At 41.6% G+C, this 14,542-nt stretch overlaps 1 protein-coding gene across 1 annotated transcript; it reads right to left on the bottom strand.

Moving 5' to 3' along the window:
• Nucleotides 1-693: 693 nt before the first annotated feature.
• Nucleotides 694-13,956, bottom strand: LOC131253497 (putative wall-associated receptor kinase-like 16). Its single transcript, XM_058254521.1, has 3 exons — nucleotides 13,084-13,956; nucleotides 12,555-12,716; nucleotides 694-2,005 (listed from the first exon to the last, which is right to left on the bottom strand). The coding sequence occupies exons 1-3, from the start codon at nucleotides 13,952-13,954 to the stop codon at nucleotides 816-818; spliced, it is 2,223 nt and encodes a 740-aa protein (XP_058110504.1). The 5' UTR covers nucleotides 13,955-13,956; the 3' UTR covers nucleotides 694-815.
• Nucleotides 13,957-14,542: the final 586 nt, after the last annotated feature.

Here is a 14,542-nt window from a genome sequence, read left to right on the forward strand (position 1 = left end):
AGTGATTTAAATATCAATATTGATGCATGTATTGCACACATGTATCCCACCCTTATAATAATACATAAACATGCATATATTGCACCCTTAGGATATAGAAATATGTTCGTATCACATGAGAAATATCTTGTATCATAAAAGGTATAGTTATTTTGGGAAAAAAAAAAATTTGAAAAACATTGGAAATTTGATTGAATTTTTCAACGAGACTTGAGGCGATCGAGGAGATTTTGATTACTCCTCCTTGATTTTGTATGGTCAGGATGTGATACTGGACAGTATATTGATCAATACTAATATCGATATTTAAATCACCAATCAGGACCATCGTGCCCCTAATATGAGTGTACTTGAAGCAAGAGCCACACCCTCCACCATCTATCACATGTCCCATGATTCAATGAAAGGACACTGTGTACAGTCACTCCCAAAACCTGATTTGTGGACTATGATGGCTCAGATAATGCTCACAGTAAAACTAGTTCAAAATTTCAATTATAACCATCTGACGTGCCACTTCCTATATCATATATAGTACAAAAACGGTATGTTCCTTGATACAATATACCACTGCTCTTTATAAAACATTCATTACAATTCAAATATCATATATTATAAGAGGCACCCATATTTTTACCCACAATTTGTTAATTTGCATAAACTAATTTTCCATTTTAGAAACTGAAATAAGTATAGCATAAATGTTCTGCTTCAATTACCAAAAAAAGAAAAAAACCAGCATGCATGATCAAAACAAATAGGGAAAGTGCTAGCCGTGGAACACTAATCTTACTTAACCAAAATACCATACCAATCTATCGTAATTGAAATGTGGCCATCTCCATTTCTGTTACAAAGTGGCTATCTGTACTGTATTCGTTGGTCGCATTGCTAGCATTACCTTGCATAGGTTCGGCTAGCAAGATCTCAGTCTCTTCATAATTCCCTGGATTCCAAGGATGTTCATAAGACCCTCTAAGCGATTCGAGCTCCATCACCACTTCCTTCATTGTAGGCCGGTCTTCCCCCTTAAGTTTCAAGCATCTCCTAGCAAGCTGAGCAACTGCCATGAGCTGTTCATGTTCCCCTTCGTTCCGAACTTGTTCTTCCAAAACCTCAAAGAGGCGATTCTCTTTCATCGATAAAAGGAAATACATCACCGGAGTCCTTATTTCTTTGGATGGAGTGGAAGAATTAGGCTTCTTCCCTGTCAAGAGCTCCATAAGAACTACTCCAAAACTATATACATCGCTCTTTTCTGTTAGTTGGCCTGTAACAAGGCACTCCGGGTCCAAGTACCCTCGCGTGCAAGGCACTAGCATGGCAAGTTGAGACTGATCCAACTGTGCGAATATAGATGTTCCAAAGTCAGACACCTTTGCCGTTAAACTATCATCCAAGAGTATGTTTGCAGACTTGACGTCTCTGTGGAAGATTGGTGTCATGGTTGAAGAGTGCAAATAGTAAAGTGCTCCTGCAGCTTCTGCAGCAATCCTTAGACGGTTTTCCCAGGAAATTAATGACCCATGGCTCTTGTCATGGATATGGTGAGAAAGGGTTTTATTGGAAATAAATTCATATACTAATAAGGGAACTTCGGCCTCTAAACAGCACCCCAAGAGCTTCACCACATTCCTATGGTTGATCTGGAATAAGATGTGGATCTCATTTATAAACTGCTCAATTTGGGCCTTGTCCACTATTTTGGACTTTTTAATGGCGACTATTTTATGATCCGGTAAAATTCCTTTATAAACTGTACCTTGACCTCCCTGTCCTAGAATTCGGCTTTCATGGTAGTTATCCGTTGCCTTTTTAAGCTCATCTAAGGTAAAGATCTTGAATGTCTCAGCAAAATTTTGGTGGGAAGATATCTTTTCTTGTAACAACAAACCTCCATTTTGCTTAAAGAATTTTTCTCTGAGTTCGATGAGTTTTCTTTCCCTCCACAGCCAGTACAACAAACAAACACCAACGAGTAGAAACAAGAGGCCTAAGCCAATGCCTGCATTCACACTCAAAATAATTCAACTCAGTCAGAATGTCCATTCACTTAGACAACTGGCCGAAAACTTAAAAAATCTCCAAAGTAGAGACTTAAACATTGTAAAATATACAAATACAAAAAATACAAAAAAAAACTAAAAATAAAATTATAGTTATAGATGCAAGAAATGTAAAAGTGATAGGAAATAGCTATTTTGTTGCTACACTATAAATTATTCGTAAAATGGTCTTTAGCTGATCCCAATTATTAGTGATGATGGTGATTGTTACGGGGAAAACCAAACTGACCTACTAATGTGGTGAAGAATCTCTTGAATAGGCTCCTTGAACCACCAACATATGACCACATAGGTGAGCTGAGCTGAGCTCCAAGGGGAAACCCCAGAAATGAGCTTCGAGGAGAGACTCACCTGCTGAGCTAAACTGCTCGAATTCAGAGCTCGGTGACAGAACTTACCGACCGAGCTGATCAGACTGGTCTCGACCTCGGACGAGGGATATCTGGAAAAAATCCTGCATCATACCGAGTAAGGATAGACTCGACTAGATCCTAGCCGAAGATCATGCCGATTGAGATGATATCAAAGATATTCTTGGATGTCTTCACCGACTCGAGTTCGGTTGTAGCGGCCCTCGCTAAGGAGATCTAAGGGTCCTGGCCCTTGTGGTACTGGAGGAAGATGATTGAATCCCTTAGATGTTATATGGAAGTTTGAATCATTCACACCCCAAGGGAGGCCAACTCGGTTGCAAATGGGTTCGCCTGTCTAGGTAGTGGAACCCAAATAGAAAGATTCTTTCGAGTGAAGGACGCCCTTCCAACGATCGTCGCCTGACATATGACCACATAGGTGAAAGTGGGCGAGCTCCGGCTTGGCGTTGGGGAGGGGCGTGGTCGGCACCGTCTTCCTGAGAAGATAACTATTCGAATCCGCGGAACTTCTGCGGACTCCTCTGAGACTTCTCGAATCCACGAGAAAAGAAAGCAGAAAATAGAAAGAAATTCTAATAAATTCGAAATTGATTAATGAATGCTTTAAAACGAGTTCACAACCCTTTAAATAAGGGTACCAAGCAATGGGAAAGAAATCATAATCAAACTACAACTCAAACTCCTAGAATCCGCGACTTACTATAAATAGTAAACTTACTATTTATAGACGGTCGTGATGTCTACTAGTGCGCAAGGTTTTCGGCCAAAAATAGTAAGTGTCCTATTTGGCTTCACCAAACCATTCTCCTAATTATTCTAAGCTCTTTTCACGTTGGGCGCAACTCCTAAAGCCCGACGGATGAAGAGTTATAATCAAACTAAAACTTACTATTTATAGTAAAAACGAAATTAAAACAGGGAAACGACCATCGATCAAGGGGTTTTTCGCAATTCTGGGCTGCGCAACCCGGCATAGCGGGGTTGGTTGGCTAAAGTAGCTCGTTCTACCCCAAAATCATATATTTTACGTCAGATAACTCATCCCGGATTGCAAGATATGCCCGATCTAAGGTCCGATGGTCCGGATCACTTTTTTCTGATCCATCTTAGCCATGAAACTGTCCGCGACCTGCTCTACATCAGTCCCCTCCACTTCAAAAGAACTCGTCCTCGAGTTCTCATCTTGCGTTGGTTCATGATGATCGGTCAGGTCTGCGACGTTGAAAGTCCGTGAGATTGCCATGTCATCTGGAAGATCAACAACATAAGCGTTGTCATTGATCTTTCGGATGATTGGTACCGGTCCAATCTTTTTATTCTTCAACTTGTTGTACGTTCCGGTCGGAAATCGTTCTTTGCGCAAATGGACCATTACTTGGTCACCCACCTCGAACACTTTTTGTCGCCGATGTTTGTCGGCTTGCTCCTTGTATTTTTCGTTCGAGGCATGTAGCTTGGTTTGTACTTCCGCATGAATGCTCACAATCTTGTCAGCTATATGTTCCGCTGCAATGCTCATGCCTGGGAGCTTGGGCAGAGGGACCAAGTCTAGTGTATGGTGAGGTACTCGTCCATAAATAACCTCGAACGGGGATTTCCCTGTCGAGCGGTTCACCATGTTGTTGAATGCAAACTCTGCTTGAGACAAGGCCAAATCCCACTGCTTCGGTTTTTCTCCTGAAATACATCGAAGGAGGTTTCCCAACGTACGATTCACAACCTCAGTTTGACCGTCAGTCTGTGGGTGGTAGGCGCTGCTGAACTGAAGTCGTGTATCGAATCGAGTCCACAAAGTCCGCCAAAAGTGGCTTATGAACTTCGTGTCACGGTCAGAAGTAATATTCTTAGGAACCCCGTGTAGCCGCACAATTTCTCTGAAGAATAGATTCGCCACGTGTGTTGCATCGAGAGTCTTCTTGCATGGAATAAAGTGCGCCATCTTCGAGAAACGATCTACTACCACGAACACCGAATCCATGCCGCGTTGTGTTCGTGGGAGACCAAGCACAAAGTCCATAGATAAATCCTCCTAAGGGCCGTCAGGCACGGGTAACGGAGTGTAAAGGCCCGTATTATTAGATTGCCCCTTAAAGGTCTAACAAATATAACAACGTTGTACTGCCTTTCCCACATCACGTACCAATTGCGGCCAGTAATATCGTTCTTCCACAAGAGCTCGTGTCTTATCTCGCCCAAGGTGTCCACTGAGGCCACCTCCATGTAGCTCTTGGATTATCTGTTCCCTTAGCGAACTGTTTGGGATGCACAGTCGATTTCCCTTGAAAAGGAACCCATCTTGCATATATAAGTCGCCGGAGTGACCTTCTTGGCATCTAACCCATGCGTCCTTGAAGTCGTCGTCATCGGCATATATGTCTTTGAGGCGCTCGAACCGACAACCTCATTACTCATAGTGACTAACAAAGTTGCACGGCGACTCAATGCATCAGTTACTTTGTTCTGTTGCCCTGACTTATGTTTTAGTACGAACGTGAATTCCTGCAAAAATGAGATCCATCTAGCATGCACACGGTTAATGTTAGTTTGACTATTAATGAATTTGAGAGCTTGATGGTCCGTGTAAAGTATGAATTCCCTTTGAATCAAATAATGTCGCCAATGCCGCAGTGCCTGGACCACCGCGTATAACTCTATCTCATATGTAGACCACTTCTTACGTGCATCGTTAAGTTTCTTGCTGTAGAAGGCTACCGGCCTACCTTCTTGAGACAAAACTCCCCCAATTCCGACATATGAGGCATCACATTCGACTTCAAAAAGTTTGTCGAAGTTGGGAAGTACAAGAATCGGGGTCGTGGATAATCTGTGCTTGATTTCAGCAAAGCTCCTGTCGGCTTCGTCAGTCCACTGAAACTGCCCTTTCTTCATGCAATCTGTGATTGGTGACACAATGGTACTGAAATTTTTCACGAACCGATGATAGAATGTCGCCAGTCCATGAAAGCTTCGCACTTCGTGAATATTTGTAGGAATCGGCCATTCTCTGATTGCCTTCACCTTTTCCTCAGCCACCCGAATGCCCGCGGATGTGACGACAAAACCCAGGAACAATAGGCTATCAGTCATGAAGCTGCACTTTTTTAAATTGAGGTACAACTTATTTTTAGTGAGCACTTGAAGGACCTTCTTGAGGTGTTCCATATGGGTGGCTTCGTCTTGACTGTATATCAAAATATCATCGAAGTAAACCACAACGAACCGCCCAATGAAAGGTTTCAGAACTTGGTTCATCAATCTCATAAATGTGCTAGGCGCATTCGAAAGACCGAAGGGCATGACCATCCATTCGTATAATCCTTCCTTGGTCTTAAAGGCCGTTTTCCACTCATCACCCGACCGTATTCGAATCTGATGGTAGCCGCTCCTTAGGTCCAATTTAGAGAATATTTTTGCACCCTCTAGCATGTCTAGCATGTCGTCCAACCGTGGTATAGGAAACCTGTATTTTATGGTGATTTTATTGATGGCTCGACTGTCGACACACATACGCCAACTCCCATCTTTCTTTGGAGTTAATAGAGCTGGTACAGCACATGGACTCATGCTCTCTCGAATAAGACCCTTACGGATCAACTCCTCTACTTGTCCCTGCAGAATCTCGCACTCATTCGGACTCATTCGATAATGGGGACGATTAGGTAAACTGGACCCAGGGACAAAGTCGATATGGTGTTGGATATCCCGCATGGGGGGTAACCCATCGGGAAGGTCATCGGGCCAGATTTCTTTGAATTCATGTAGCAGGGGCCTTAGTCTTTCAGGGATGTTGGTAGGCTCGAGTTCTTCCCCTTTTACAATTAACGCATAAGTCTGTCCTGTTTCCTTTGATTCTTCCACGAAGTCCCGTATGGTTAAGAGAAAATGACCCTCTACTTTAGAAGTTTCGGGTGGTCCCTCTGGATCCATAGGGGCCAATATGGTCTTCCGGCCGTCCTTGATGAAGATATATATATTATCTCGCCCTTTATGAGTGGCGTCACGGTCAGATTGCCAGGGCCGACCAAGTAGTATGTGACATGCTTCCATGTCAACCACATCGCATACTACTTCATCCTTATAATGTTTGCCAATTGAAAAGGATATGGTGCACCGTTCAGTTACCTTTGTTTCGCTGACCTTCTTGATCTAACCGATTGTATATGGAGAGGGATGACGCTCCGTTTTCAATTGTAATTTTTCCACTATGACCTTGGAGACGATGTTCTCGCTGCTCCCACTGTCAATGATCACGTCACAAACCTCTCGATTCACCGTACACGTAGTGCGGAAGATGTTATGCCGCTGTAGATGCACTTCTTTTCTTGGCGCATATAATAGTCGCCTCACGATGAGCAACTCGCCGTGGTCTTGCTGAATCCAACCTGACGCATCTGCCTCGTCCTTGTTGGTATGCTCCTGTTCTTCAATATCTAGATCTTCATAAGCGTTATCAGCACTACCATCATTGGTGGCGAGGTTTGCCACTTTTCGCTGGGGACAAGTATTTGATAGGTGGCCTGGTTGGCCACAACGATAGCAGTTATCGGGCCTTGGCCGAGCATAGGGGTTTGGGATTCTACTTGGACCAGCAGCAGTCAATACCCCCCTTTGGGGTCTAGCTTGCCCGCTTCCCTGATCTCGGTTCTCAAATGTAGGAGGTTGAGTGCGTGCTCCTTCCCCTTAGGCTGTGCAGTTCCCTGGGGCAGACCTGCCACAGGGATCCTTGCAGTAGGATAGGTCCGTGTGCTAGGATGTTCAAGTTGCGCTTCTGCCCGAGTAGCCAACTTAATCGCATCATTCATTGTCCAGACGGACTGCATCTAGACCCGATCCTGGATAGCCATACGTAATCCATTGTTGAATCGGGCGACTTGCTGCGATTCAATCTCGACCAAATCGTTACGCACCGCCAGACAGTAAAATTTTTTTGCGTATTCTCTCACCGACCGACTACCCTGTCGACAATTTTGATATTGTTGGAATAATACCTGATCGTAATCGCTAGGGAGGAATCGGGCATGTAGTAGCTGCTTCATCCGCTGCCAAGTGCGGATTGGTGCTTTCGTCTGCCTGGTTCGCACGAGTTGCAGTTGTTTCCACCAAGCTGAAGCTCTTCCTTTCAACTTGTAGGCCACAAGCTTGACCTTCTTTGCTTCAGGGATGTCCATGTAGTCGAAAAATCGTTCAACTTCAGAAAGCCAATCGAGAAAATCCTCAATGTGTAGTTGGCCATTGAAGCTAGGAATATCAACCATCATCTTGAATTCTCGATCTGTTCGATCTACTCGATCGCCGTCATGTCTGGGGTGTTGGAAGATTATGTCGTCGATTTCCTCCTCACTGGAGCCCCCTTCCTCAGGAAGGACCCTTGGATGCATTGTCGGTACTATCCTGCGATCAGGGCGATTAATTGGGGGTAGAGGATTGCCACCAGGAACACGGAGTTGCCTCAGGTTTTCAGCCAAGAGATCCGCTATGCGGTCGATGGAAGCTTGCAGCCCTTGCATGGCTTGCTGATTCTCTCGTTGCGCCACTTCGAAAGCTATCGCCGTTAAAGGTAAATTTCCTTGAGCACCGCCCATGGGATTGTTGCCTGACCCGTCGTTAGAAGCCATCAATCCGAGGAGAAACCTCGCTTTGATACCAAACTGGCGCAGGGGAGGACGTGAGGTCGAGCACCATCTTCCTCAAGAGGATAACTATTCCGAATCCACGGAACTTCTCTGGACTCCTCACAGAGACTTCTCGAATTCACGAGAAAAGAAAGCAGAAAATAGAAAGAAATTCTAATAAATTCGAAATTGATTGATGAATGCTTAAAAACGAGTTCACAACCCTTTAAATAAGGGTACCAAGCAATGGGAAAGAAATCATAATCAAACTACAACTCAAACTCCTAGAATCCGCGACTTACTATAAATAGTAAACTTACTATTTATAGACGGTCGTGATGTCTACTAGTGCGCAAGGTTTTCGGCAAAAATATTAAGTGTCCTATTTGGCTTCACCAAACCGTTCTCCTAATTATTCTAAGCTCTTTTCACGTTGGGCGCAACTCCTAAAGCCCGACGGATGAAGAGTTATAATCAAACTAAAACTTACTATTTATAGTAAAAACGAAATTAAAACAGGGAAACGACCATCGATCAAGGGGTTTTTCGCAATTCCGGGCTGCATAACCCTGCATAGCTGGGTTGGTTGGCTAAAGTAGCTCGTTCTACCCCAAAATCATATATTTTACGTCAGATAAGTCATCCCGGATTGCAAGATATGCCCGATCTAAGGTCTGATGGTCCGGATCACCTCCCCGAACCACCAACATATCGACCACATAAATGAGCCAAGTTGAGCTCTGATAAGAAACCCTAGAAATGAGCTTCGAGGAGAGACTCACTTGACGAGCTGAATTGCTTGGATTTAGAGCTCGATGATAGAACTTACCGACCAAGCTGATCAGACCGGTCTCGACCTCGGACGAGGGATATCCGGAAAAAATCCCGCATCATACCGAGTAAGGATAGACTCGACTAGATCCTAGCCGAAGATCATGTTGATTGAGATGATATCAAAGATATTCTTGGATGTCTTCATCGACTCGAGTTCGGTTGTAGCGGCCCTCGCTAAGGAGATCTAAGGGTCCTGGCCCCTATGGTACTGGAGGAAGAGGATAAAAGCTTTGAGATGAACTGTGGAGGTTCGTATCAGCCACACCCTAAGGGAGGCCAACTCGGTTGCAAATGGGCTCGCCTGTCTGGGTAGTGGAACCCAAATAGAAAGATTCTTTTGAGTGAAGGAATCCCTTCCAACGATCGTCAAGGGCCAGCAGTTTCTAAACAAGGTAGGATTAGGCTACCTTCATGAGGTTTAATCTCCTCCCGTTGTCTTTCTTTTCCCTCTCTTTTTAGTCCTACAAGATAGGTAGGCCGACCTTTTTATTTTTTGTCGGTGGCCCGGCCCGAATTAGTTTTAGAGCTGTACAGCTCGGTGTTGTTCCTCTTATGAAATAGAAAAAAATGTTTGAAAAAAATAATAATCTTGGGGGCAGGTCCTAATCAAATTCGGACCCTCCAACGTATCTGACAAGTCCCACTGAGATGCATAAACCACCTAAGCATCATATATTTACACCTCCTACATTGGGAGGAAGGTACGCACAAAAATTCCTAACTTAGGTGCTATTCTTGTGATAAACCGACGCAACTAACTTGGGCATTGGAGGGTCCTCGACTAACACTGGCGCCCCCGTGATCCTTTACCTCTTTACTGGTGCAAGTATACGAAGTGCCTACAAGTGCAACCGCAAGCTTATCCAACTTTGGACGATAACAATGATAATGTTAATATCTAAAAAAAAAAAGAACATTAAATATTTTTGTCCATAATTTTCTTCCGTTTACTTAACAAAATATTTGATAATTAATTATTTTCTTTTTGGAAATTTTACAAAATAGTACTTCATTAATATGATATTCACATCCTAGTAACTCTTTTAATTAAGTTTTTGTTAAGCTACCTTAATAATGAAGTTATTGTCAAATGGATACCTTTGGTTAGTTTTCTCTATCTCATAAGTTTAAATAATGATTTAATCCAAAAATGATGAAAATGCTCACCAATTAATTTGATTGCTTAATAAGATTTAAATAGGAATCTAGAGCTAAATATCATTATTGATGTGTTATTGGTCGATGCTCCGTGGGACCCATTTATCCACACCATATATCCATTTTTCCTTATCATTTTAGGTTATGAACCCAAAAGTGAGGCAAATCTAAATCTCAGGTGGACCACATAGGAAACAGTGGGGACTGAACAATGATGTAGGCAAGGATGTGATGAGGTTCATCACCATCTTCCTCATGGATAACTACTTCAAATCCACGGAGCTTCTCTGGACTCCTCACAGAGATACTAAGAATAGCTAGGATTTCCAGAAGAAGATGCCATTTGTTTGATGAGAAATAAAAAGGAATATTGAAATTCGAATGGCTGAAGTTGAAGCAGCTACTTTCGAAGTAACATAAAGAAAAGCAACGACTGGAGTGGGAGAGTCAGAGTCAAAAAGAGAGGGAAGAAAATAGAAATAATTTTAATAATTTGAAATAAATTGATTGATGATAAAAAAATGAAATTACAATCCTTTGAATAGGGAACTCAAGCACTGGACAAAGTTTCAGACTCCAACACCTTATTTTCAGACTCAAGCAAATCTAAATCTTATTTTCGTCTATGGGCCCTACATTATTTCCCAACTGCCAACGATGGCAGAGGCAATCCGAATCAGGTACGGACGCCAAAGCGGTGCCTTTAACTTGGATTGCGTACTATGTTGTGGCCCCCACCATGATCTATATGTTTAATCCACAGCGTCTATCGAATTTTCTAGATCCTGTTAGGGCATGAAACTAAAGATAAGGTGGATCCAAATCTCAGGTGGACAACCGCACATGAAACAATGGTGATGAAAGGTGGGCTACAAAAGTTGGGAATCAAGCCCATATTTGTTTTTTCTGTTTTTTTTTTTTTTTTTCCCTTCATCCTGGTCTGCTGTGATCTGATCAACAGATTTGAATGGAAAATAAGCATTATGGTGTGCACTACGGTGAGCCGTAGGAAGTTTTTAACGGTGATTGTTCAATCACAACTGTTTCCTATGGTGTGATCCACCTGAGATTTGGATTTATTTTTTTAAATTTTTTTTAAAAATATTTTATTTTAACTCATGCCTTAAATTGGTTTGGAAAAATGGATGGATGGCATGGATACATCATGGTGAGTCCCACAGAACACCAACCAGTGACTACATCCCTACATTTGCACAGATTTATTTTATTTTATTTTTTTTCGTTTTTTTTTAATTAATTTTTTATTTTTATTTTTATAATACATAATTAATGATATTTACATATAGGTGCCTATTTAATTTTTATTAAGAAACCTCAATATTTATTGGTGAACACTTTCATCATTTAAAGAAGGATCATTCTTTAAACGCTAGAGAAAACCAAAGGAAAGTATCCATTTGATAACAAATTGATTAATAAGGATGCTTAATAAAAAATTAATTAAAGAGGCACTAGGATTTAAATATTATGTTAATGAGGTACTAATTTGTAAAATTTTCTTCCCTTTTCTATTTTTCTACGGTAGATTTCACATGGGTGTGATGTTTCTTGGAGTAGCTGTTGGTACTGGAATATCAACTGACGCTATTGGTGTTAACTGGCCAGTTTTATTTATTTATTTATTTATTATGAGAGCGTGCTAAAGCCATATAAGGGCTCAATTCAAATCGAACAACTTTAACCCTATCTGTCAAAATAAGTAGATACAACTGGTGTAACCGAAATATAAGAAGATCAGTCACTTTCTCAACCACTTGTAAAAGTTTATAATAATCAGGTGGGATACTCCCGTGCCTTACAAAAATAGAGAGGCTTTCAGAATACTGCATGAAATTTTCAATAGTAGATCTTCAATCTCTACTACTTTATGTGGTGTGTTCTACTTGAGCTTTGGATTTGCCTCATTTTAAGGTATGGATGATATCGTAAAATGAATGAATGGTGTGGATATAACATACATCATGGTGGGGCCCATAGAAGTTGGTGATGTCAACGCACCACTTATGCAGGTGGTGTGGCACACTAGTGAATCAGTTGTTGTCAGAAAAAAAAAGAAGAAAAAGCTCAGTGACGACTGGTTACCAACCAACTAGAAGATGTTCGTAAAATAAAGTAAAAACCTCCCAAAAAAGGTTGCTTGCTTCTTTTATTTTAATTAATTATTTATTTAACTATTATTTTAATTATTTATTTAACTATTATTTTGGGTGGTTCTATCTAATTAGACCAAAGAGTGCATGGGTTTTCATTCAAAAAAATCTATAAAATGACACTTTGAAAAATCAAGAAAAAAGAAAAAGAATAAGAATTCATGAAATACTACTCAACTCGAGAACAACTAAAAGAAAAGAAAATCTCAACTACAAACTAAACAAATTGAAATAAAACAGAATACTTGTTGAGTCGATAGATATTAACTCAAGCAGAGTTGTCTCGACGATTCTAGCTGACCCGCGAGTTCTTGAACTATTATGAAATTGAGGGATTACCTAGAACAAGGGCCACTTCGTGTGACTCTTTTGTGCAGTATCTTTCATCATCCTGGACTACTTTGTAGCCCTTTTTACAGGAACAATAATAACTTCCCGGCGAATTTATGCAATTATGCTGACAAAGTTTCTTCTCGTGATTCTCCTCACACTCGTTGATATCTGCAAACCAACCATCACAAGCAATAAGAAAAGGTCAATAATTTACATTATGCTAATTGGATGGTTAGGATTGTTGGATCAAAGCAACTTGTAGAAGATATTGGCAATCTTTTGGAACATCTAGTTTGTATCTAAAATGTAAGCTTTTAATGCTATTGATTAGATTGTTAGAATAATCTGATCAAAGTGATTTATTTTATTTTATTTTATTTTTTTCTGGGGTGTCACATAAAGAGTTGATTGGACTGAATTTACTGTCCAGATAATTGATTGGATTGTTGACTTGTCCAATCCACCTCATTTAACAACCACACAGTGCCTAAGCGTTTGCACGAGATAATAATAGACTAAGAAGGGATTAACATACCTTGGCACCCTCCACTGAGATAAGGATTTCCTTGGTAACCTTCAGAGCAATTGCACCGGTAACCCTCACCATTAGTGGAGTTATAGCAGGTGCTATGCTCACTCACGCAAGCGAAGGTGGTCGCGTCCTTCCGTGCAATCTCACAGGATTCATTTCCAATGCCCCAGTCAAGCACTACCGGCATGGTTTGGTTTCTATTAAATCTGTTCAGATCTGATGCTTTGAAGCTGAACGCATTTTGATCCACCAGAAAGGCGAAGCTACACGGATTGAAACTCAAGACATTTTGATGTTTATTGTCGCTATTAAAATCCACCTCGTATCTCTTGAAAGCCTTTGGGATAGAGGTTTGGCAACATCCTATACCGGAGCAATCGCCATCAAGCATGCTGTTAGTGTCGCTGCAAAATGACATACAGCCACTTGTGAAGTTACGGCCCCCTGAGCCATTGATGTAGGCATAGGTATCACAACCGATGGCCATGAATTTGTTACGAGTTTCCGAGAACGTGAATGAAGAACTACTGTTCAAGTTGACCCAACTCGTGAAGATGGAATCCACTCCTGTCTCGTTGTAACACTTCCAACTTACATCGCCTGAAATCCTCATTAGGCCCGAAACTAATGATATGTCGAGAACCTCCAGCTCGCCTTTAAACGGTTTCGGAGGGTCATAAGCACTGTCGTTGCAGGTGATATTGAAGCCTCCCACGCCAATGTTGCAGCTATCGCCGATACCAAACGGGTAGGGAATTTCAACATTCCCACATTTGTCGGGGCAGCCGGGCTTGGTTGTTACTTGAGGTTGTGATGCTAATCCTTCTAGCGTTGTTGCTAGCCAGAAGATCTGAAGCAACAAATACAAAGCCATCTCTCTCTAAAAATGTATCTGTGGAGAGTAGGTGGGAGATGGTATCAATAAATAGGCCACACATCACTCAATCTGTAGTTGCGGTTGTTCCAAGTATTTACCTGTGGGGCCCACGATTGACTTGTGGTGACCATTGGTTTGATGTAACCTTTTCTATTTTTATTTTTATTTTTAAAATTTAGAAAAAGAAAAAGAAAAAAAAGAAAGTATAGGCTATGGACCCGTACCCAAATACCTGCGGATTGGAAGATGGCTAAATGTGGATCGATGCGCGCGCTCATACCAAAAGTTTAGGAAAGGAGTCCTTCAAAGGTCTGTGATGCCACAGTAACGTGTTTGTGAAATCCACTTCGTCTATCATTTGTGCCATATCATATTAGCACTTAGTCCCAAAAATCAGGCCCATGTAAAACCAATTAGGAACACACCACAAGGAAAAGTGACGATTGGATGCATGCATTTGAAAGGTTCTTTGGGCCCACTGAAGTTTTGTATGAGACTGGTATATGATTTTTTTTCCCTTCATCTTGGTGGGACTCACCTTATGAAGGGGTTGTTTGTTTTACGCTTTCCTGCCTGAATTACAAG

This window comes from Magnolia sinica, chromosome 8 (genome assembly GCF_029962835.1).
Source record: "Magnolia sinica isolate HGM2019 chromosome 8, MsV1, whole genome shotgun sequence".
NCBI lineage: Eukaryota > Viridiplantae > Streptophyta > Magnoliopsida > Magnoliales > Magnoliaceae > Magnolia > Magnolia sinica.

Excerpts from the sequence above, each read along its gene's own strand:
- LOC131253497 (XM_058254521.1), bottom strand. The coding sequence starts at position 13,954 with ATGGCTTTGTATTTGTTGCTTCAGATCTTCTGGCTAGCAACAACGCTA. Across the intron at positions 12,717-13,083 it reads TCTCAGTGGAGGGTGCCAAG|ATATCAACGAGTGTGAGGAG; the intron begins GTATGTTAATCC and ends GTTGGTTTGCAG. Across the intron at positions 2,006-12,554 it reads CGAAGTGGCCCTTGTTCTAG|GCATTGGCTTAGGCCTCTTG; the intron begins GTAATCCCTCAA and ends GTGTGAATGCAG.